Here is a 7,794-nt window from a genome sequence, read left to right as displayed (position 1 = left end):
GATTTCATGAGTTGAATGGTGTCTTTATTCCAGAACTGTGTGAGACTTTGAACAAAAAGGCACTGGAACAACTGTTGTGGAGTCTCCATGCTTGGAGATGTACAAAACCCTGCTGAAGCTAAAGGCTTTTGAAGTCTCCCCAGTTCCTATGTTTAGGCTGTTACTGCTATACTCGAGCACCTAAGTTGCACCTAAATCCCACTTGAGATGCCTCCGTGATCTTGTGAATTTAAAAATTCCATATCACAGAGTCACAAAATGGTTTGGGCTGGAAGGGACCTTAAAAACGATCTAGTTCCAGCCCTCTGCCATGGACAACTAAGCCAGGTTGCTCACTGTGGTGATTTTAGGCTCAGATATTATAAGGAGAAGGAAAACATGGAGGTGAGGTGTTCCTGAGGCTGCTTGCCAGGTCAGAATTTGAGTGTCACAGAGTGACCTCAGAGGTTGGTTCTCTTCTGGTACACTACACTGGATGGAGCATCCTCTAGTTCTGCAGCAGCTGCACAGAGTCCTGTCTTCAGTGGTGTGACTTTGACCCTGCTGAGCCCCTGCAGCAAACTCCTTTCCTTTAACACTTCAACTCAGAGACTCCTGCCCCAGCCTCGAATCTCCCATACTCAGACATAGATCTGGAAAACAAAACTCCCAACCTTCGTCCCTTGCCTGCCCCCTCAGCCTGGCTTTACTTCCCAGGGCTGCTGGTGGTGGAAGAACAATTGGTTTTGCTCATCTGAGGGGATTTGCATTGCGAATCTTCCCGAGGAGTCAAGGGTGGGAGAGGAGGGGTGGGAGGAGAGATGCTCTGCCAGCCAGGCAGGCGGGATTGCTCTGGCAGCAGCTCTGCCCAGCTTTCACTCTGCCTCCCAGGGGGAAACCCTTCCTCTCACTCCAGGCTTCTCCCCTGCCACACCAGAGGCAGGACAGGGAGGCAGCAGAAGGGCTCCTGCACTGCCAGCACCCAACACCAGCTCTCACCTGCAGCTGGCAAACCATGAGGACGAGCTCATCGCTCCTGCAGCATCTTCACCCTTGAGTGAAAACCTTCACCCATCTCCACAGGGGACCATGGAGGAGCAGTACATTTCCAAACTCCACCCAGTAGTGGATTATGGAGCTGGGGTCTTTCTTCTAATCGTAGGTGAGTTCACAGCCTGCTCATTCCTTGGGGCCAGGGAACAGGATACAGGGATTCCCTGTCTGTGCCATGGTCAGGCAGAAGAACCTGGAGGGAAATGACAGCAAAGATTTCCCCACAGATTCCCCTGCTTAGTGCCTTGGAGCTGGTTGGCAGCCAGGATTAATCTCCACTCTTGGACTTGAAATCTTGTTTTGATGCTGAAGAATGGCCACCACAAATATGCCTCTGTGGCATCACAAATATTCAAAATAAGTTGTCTGTCACATTCTGTGGCATCTCAGCCCTGAGAACTGAGCCAGGGCAGCTCAGTCCATGGGACTGAGCACGGGGAAGCAGCTGTGGGCTGAGCCTTGGTGGGGGAAGTGTCATTCTGCTGTGTCTTGGCAGGATGAACTGATACAGAACAGCAAAGTGTTTCCAAATAGCAGTTCTGGGGTTTGCAGCAGCCTGATTGCCCTGCTGCAGCCAGACTGAAAATAAAATACAAGTGGGGATAGCTACCAGCCCATGGCTTCAGTTAAGTGTTTTGTTCCTTATCTCTTTCTTGCATGTACCACAGGCATTTGTTTTCTACCCCCGCAGATTTGGAGAGCAGTGGAATTTGTTTAGGCATGCTTTCCACCTGAATTTTTCCTAAGATTCCTTCCTTCAGCTCCCTTGAAAACTCTGACTGACATAAGAAAGACAAGCTTATATCTTTATGTGCTTTAATACTGATGCTCTGGGCAGAAGTACTGGACTAGCACTTTATATTTCCTCTTATTCTGCACAGCAGAACACAACTCAGGGTGAGAAAATCCCTGGACTTTTTCAAGTCAGGCTGCCAGCTCCCTCCTCTCAGAAATGTAAATACATAGATGCAGTAAAGGCAATGGGAAGGGACAGCAAAAAAGGGCTGGAGGTGGAGCTCCCTGTGTTCATATTCCACCATGCTGCAGCCTCACACCTCTCCTAAAGGACTTTGGGGCACTGAAGCTCCAGGCACAGCTTCCAGCATGGGATCCAGAGCCCTGTGTGAAGCCAGGTTCCCTGCATCCTGCAGGGACTCTCAGAAATAAAGCAGGGAACTGGAAAAAGGAGCTGTGTTTATCCACAGCTTTGCCACTTCACTGGGGATGCAGGTCTGTGGCCTGAAATGATGTTTTTATTAGGAACAAGGCCAGGGCATGGGTGGCAGCACTCCCCACCAGCTGTTTGGGTACTGTCCCACAGCTGCAGCTCTGGGGTGTGCCAGCCAGCGGCCCACAGGCTGCGGGGTGGAGGGGAAGAGCTTCTGTCAGGGTGAGAGAGGCTGGGCCTGGATGTCACCTCTGGTGACAGAGCTGCATCCTGTGTAAGGGCTGGGCTCTTACAGAAGTGAGCTGGGTTCATTTTTCCTCCTGAAGCTTGAGGATTTTCTGTTTTGGGACCCTCACTGCAAGAAGCAGAATGAGAGGCTGGAGTGACTCCAGAGAAAGGAACGGAGCTGGGGAAGGGGCTGGAGCACCAGGAACGGCTGAGGGAGCTGGGAAAGGGGCTCAGCCTGGAGAGAAGGAGGGTCAGGGGAACCTTGTGGCTCTGCACAGCTCCTGACAGGAGGGGACAGCCAGGGGGGTTCAGGCTCTGCTCCCAGATAACGAGTAACAGGACAACAAGAAATTGTGTCAAGTTGCAGCAGGGCAGGTTTAGATTGGATGTTAGGAAACACCTCTTCATGGAAAGGACTGTGAAGCATTGGAACAGGCTGCCCAGGGCAGGGTGGAGGATTTAAACGCTGTGTGGATGTGGCATTTGGGGACATGCTTTAGAGGTGGCCTGGTCAATGCTGGGGAAGGGTTGGGCCTGATGATCTTAGAGGTGTTTTCCAGTCGAGAGGATTTGATGATTCCATGATTCCATGATTTCCATGATTCCATGTCCCAGCCTGTGGAGAGTGCTCTGCCCACTGTGCTGCAGGTTGCCCTGTCACCAAGTGGCATCACCCCATGTGTGCAGACACAGAGATCCTGAGAGCTCAGGGAACCCTTCAAGGGCATCCAGAGGTGGCAAGGGAACGTGTTTGGTCAGAAAGTGAATGAAGGAGGGACATGAGGTCTCAGATTTGTGTCCCCATTTCAGCGGAGCCTTTCTCTTGACACCTCTGAGGTTTTTGTACTGATGCCAATATATTTATTCCTTTTTATTGCATGTGCCTCTACTAAGTGCTCTCTGGGCACTTTAAGTGGTACCTGTGAGCAAATGCAGCCTTCCTGCATTCACAGCCACAAGGGAACATGACAGAATCTTTTTCTGTCTCCTTCTTTCACATCTGATTTTAGAGGACACCTTCTCAGGAAAACCTTTCATCAAAATGTTGCTACAGCACCGTGCTCACTTGAAAGAAGGGAGAAAGTGAGTTGTTTGGTACGTGTACTTCTGACACTGCTGTCAGCAGCACTTTGAAGCCCTGTGGCACACCTGAATAATGTATGTCTGACAGCTCCTTTTGCAAAGCAAGCTCTGGGTCTGTTGCATGCCCCTGGCTAAACAACTCCCATGGTCCCACCACTTTCCAAGGCCACCAGAACAGTCCTGCTGATTCTCAGGGATCAGCCAGGACTCTGAGCTGCCCAGGCAGCACATGCCCACCACCCAGGTAGCTCAGAGCCCAGTGCTGGGGCTCCAGCTGAAGCTGAGGGGACTCACACAGAGGGAAGGCTTTGGGAAGTGCAGGGGACAGTGGGGCAGGATGGCTGGAGTACTTCAGCAGGAAAGAGGAGTGAGGATATTCTTAGCTCAGGAAAGATGTGGATGTGCTAGAGTGGGTCCAGAGGAGGCCACAAAGATTCTCTGAGGGGCAGAGCACCTTCACTCTGGAGACAGGCTGGGAGAGCTGGGGGGTTCTCTTTGGAAAAAGCTACAGGCAGACCTCATTGTGGCCTTTCAGTACTTAAAGAGGGCTTATAAAAAAGACAGAAAGTGACTTTTCACATGGGCAGGCAGTGATGGGACATTCCAAACCCTCCATGGGAAAGGACACCTTCCACTATCCCAGATAAGTATATCAGATAAGGAATGAGACTCCTGAAGGTAGGAACACCTTCCACTAGGCCAGGTTGCTCCAAGTCCAGTGCAACCTGGACTGCCCTGAACACTTCCAGGGATGGGGCAGCCACAGCTTCCCTGGGCAACCTGTGCCAGGGCCTCTCCACCCTCACAGGGAAGAAAACCTTATATAAAATCTAAACTGCTCTTTTTCAGTTTAAAGCCATTCTCCCCTTACATAATTGTGTAAGAAATCCCTCCTCAGCTCTATCGTAGCCCCTCTCAGGCACTACACACCCTTCCAGTGGATTTCACAGGTGTGCTAACTGCATGATATCCTTGTCTGTGCTGATCCTTCCCTTTCAGCCATCCTGACAGTCCTTGGGAATGCAGCCGTCCTTGCCACGGCTGCGAAACGCTCCTCGCTGCTGAAGGCCCCAGAGCTGCTGACGGTGAACCTGGCGGTGGCAGACCTTGGCATGGCCCTCAGCATGTACCCGCTGGCCATCGCGTCCGCCTGGAGCCACGCCTGGCTGGGGGGAGACCCCTCCTGTGTCTACTACGCCCTGATGGGTTTCCTCTTCGGGGTGTGCAGCATGATGACCCTGTGCGCCATGGCCGTGATTCGTTTCCTCGTCACCAACTCGTCCAAGGCCAACAGTGAGTAAATCCCCTGTCTGCTCGCCTGCTGGGGCTGGGCTTGGGCTGCGCTGCTCTGGGAGGTGCTTTGTGGAATGTTGTCAGAGTCTAGAACATCCCTCTGGCCATCCTGGAGGGTTTGGAGACCGGACAGGGGGTCTGGGATCTGTCCAAGGGAGTCAGCCAGCCTCACACAGAGCCCAGGAGGACACTGCCTCTGATCCCTGGCCATGGGAGTGAATGCCCACATTGTATGAAGAATCACAAGCTGAGAGAATTCAAAATAAGTAGTATTTCGTTTATCATAGAATGTAAATGTAGAATCTAGGATTCTCAGTATATGGGGTTGAAGAGGCAAGATGGAGGAATTGGGGAGTGGCCCCTGTGCTCCTTGTTCTTGCTCTCGTCCCCCATCTTTTGCTGAGTTGGATCTCAAGGATTGGTTTAGAGTAGAAATGACATGTTAGCATAGCTAGTAGGTATTGGTACAGTTTTGTAAATAAAAAGTTTGTTTTGGACGGTGATTGGGTCAGGGGTACCGTACATAAGGTGTGGGGCTCTCTGATCCGCCCAGTCTGCCGCGTGTCCTGCTCTGCTGGGGATGCCTCACAGAGCTGAGAAAGAACTAAGATAAGGTACCCTGCCAGGGAGCCCTGGCAGAGCTGAAAAAGGACTGAGATAATGAAGAATAAACAACCTTGGAAACATGCACTGGCGGACTCAGCTTGTCGTCTCTACCTCTGGTGTGAAACACTTAGGGCAAAGAGAAGATGGAAAGCCTTATTACCTCTGGGAACAGCAACCCAGAGGAGAATCTCATGGGACAACAACCCTGAGAGAATGTGGTGTGGAATTCCAGGTCAGTAACAGCAGAATAAGCCTCAGGTTTCAGTGCAATGTCAAATCCTGGTGTTCCCAGAAGGATCTGATTAAATTCTGTATGAAACAGTGAGGTTTTTCACTTCTCAGTTTTACCAAGTGAAACTACCTGAGAAAGGAGAGCACAAATGTTCTCCTGGACCAGACTGCCTTCCATTCCTATTCGTATCCAAGCAGATACACTAGAATTTAAAGGGAAGGAATATTCTTCTGGCATTCCTGGGCTGGGACCACAGCACATTCAAGGTGAAATTGATCTTGTAAAGCTCCCTGCCTAACTAAGCTCTCGATGAGCACTGAGGGCTGTGTTCAGGTCTCATCCAGTCCTCTGATACTGTTTCTCTAGAGCCCAAAGGTTGGGGACCTGCAGCAGCAGCCCAGGTGTATCTGTAGCCACCATCCTTCTGTCTCAGGAGAAGTTATGGCAACCCCCCATGTGGCTGGGGATGGGATCCATATACTCTTGCTCTTCCTCTTTCTTGCAGGTAACAAAATCACCAAGAACACTGTCTGCATCCTGATTGCTTTTATCTGGCTCTACTCCTTGCTCTGGGCCATCCTGCCCTTGGTGGGCTGGGGCTACTACGGCCCTGAGCCCTTTGGCATCTCCTGTACAATAGCCTGGAGCAAGTTCCACAACTCCTCCAATGGCTTCTCCTTCATCCTGAGCATGTTCCTCCTGTGCACGGTCCTGCCTGCCCTGACCATCGTTGCCTGTTACTTGGGGATTGCCTGGAAGGTTCACAAAGCATACCAAGAGATCCAGAACATTGACAGGATCCCTAATGCAGCCAAACTGGAGAAGAAGCTGACCCTGGTGAGTTACCCCTGAGATGGGAAGAGTGTGCAGTAATCAGGAGATGGCAGAGAGCTGGCTCTGCTCATGCACAGCTCACAGAATCATAAAATTACAGAGACCTACACAGAAATTTGTATGGAAACAGGATTTTAACATATTAAGTATTAATATTTTATTTTTTTTTCCAAATATACACTTCAGTTGTGCATTTCCTGTGGAAAAGCAGAATTGATCCAAGCTTTCTAGAGGCCAGTCATATAATCAATGAATTATTAAGATTGGAAAAGGTCTCTAAGATCACCAGGTCTAACCATTAATTCAGCACTGACAGGTCCACCACTTAACCATGCCCCTAAGCACACAGTAATACATTTTTCTTAAAATTGCTAATGGCAGTGACTCCACCACTGCCCTGGGCAGTCTGTCCCAATGACTGACAACCCCTCCTGTGAACAAATGCTTCCTAATACCCAATCTAAACATCCTCTGGTGCAACCTGAGGGCATTTCCTCTTGTGCTTTCATTTTTTACCTGGGAGCAGAGCCTGACCGCCCAGGGTTGGGGGGGTCTACCCTCCATGGAGTTGTAAAGAGTGATAAGGTCCTCCTGAGTCTCCTTTTGCCCAGGCTGAGCCCCCTCCCAGCTCCCTCAGCTGCTTTTCCTCAGGCTTGTGCTCCAGACCCTTCCCCAGTGTCCCTTCTCTGGACACGCTCCAGCCCCTCAGTGTCTCTCCTGTCAGGAGGGCCCAGCCAGCCCAGTTTTGGGTGTTGCAGTTCAGTGTGGTCCCACACACCTCTCATGAGCCAGGATGTCCAACCCTGTCTGTGCCAGCCACAAACAGCCCTGTCCCCTTGCAGATGGCCGTGCTCATCTCAGTGGCCTTCCTGAGCTCCTGGACTCCCTATGCAGCCGCCAGCTTCTGGTCCATCTTCAACTCCAGCGCCTCCCTGCAGCCCGTGGTGACGCTGCTGCCCTGCCTGTTTGCCAAGTCCTCCACGGCCTACAACCCCTTCATTTACTACGTCTTCAGCAAGAGCTTCCGCTGCGAGGTGAGGAAGCTGCAGTGCTGCTGGGCCTGGAGGCTTCACTACTCCAGCTCCGACGCCTCTGCCGAGAACGCCGTGTCCAGCATGTGGGGCGGGCGGGACAACGTCCGTCTGTCCGCGGCCAAGGGGGAGAGCCCGGCAGCCGCAGCTCCCTGAGCCAGCCTGGGCTCACAGCTCAGCCCAAACCCGGCCTCACTCCCCGTCCAAAGGAGCAGGGATGCAGCAAATGAGGCTGGCACTGCGCATCTTATGTCAATACAGAGGATTAAGTATATATTTTTAAGCAT

General features: G+C 51.5%; 1 protein-coding gene across 2 annotated transcripts; it reads left to right on the top strand.

Annotated features, from left to right (window-relative positions):
• The first annotated feature begins 1,068 nt into the window (after nt 1-1,068).
• LOC134547665 (opsin-5-like) lies at nt 1,069-7,794 on the top strand. Of its 2 annotated transcripts, XM_063391813.1 has the most exons (4): nt 1,069-1,141; nt 4,511-4,804; nt 6,148-6,479; nt 7,319-7,794. In XM_063391813.1, the coding sequence occupies exons 1-4, from the start codon at nt 1,069-1,071 to the stop codon at nt 7,661-7,663; spliced, it is 1,044 nt and encodes a 347-aa protein (XP_063247883.1). In that variant the 3' UTR covers nt 7,664-7,794. The 2 variants fall into 2 exon arrangements, with proteins under 2 accessions (XP_063247883.1, XP_063247885.1); XM_063391815.1 differs by lacking the exons at nt 1,069-1,141; nt 4,511-4,804 and adding an exon at nt 5,393-5,642.

Source organism: Prinia subflava, chromosome 2 (genome assembly GCF_021018805.1).
Source record: "Prinia subflava isolate CZ2003 ecotype Zambia chromosome 2, Cam_Psub_1.2, whole genome shotgun sequence".
NCBI lineage: Eukaryota > Metazoa > Chordata > Aves > Passeriformes > Cisticolidae > Prinia > Prinia subflava.
This window is presented reverse-complemented; position numbering and strand designations above follow the sequence as displayed.

Bases quoted from the DNA above. Each gene is read 5' to 3' on its own strand.
- LOC134547665 (XM_063391813.1), top strand. From the start codon at position 1,069: ATGGAGGAGCAGTACATTTCCAAACTCCACCCAGTAGTGGATTATGGA. The intron at 1,142-4,510 runs GTGAGTTCACAG...CTTCCCTTTCAG, and splicing joins GGTCTTTCTTCTAATCGTAG to CCATCCTGACAGTCCTTGGG. The intron at 6,480-7,318 runs GTGAGTTACCCC...GTCCCCTTGCAG, and splicing joins TGGAGAAGAAGCTGACCCTG to ATGGCCGTGCTCATCTCAGT.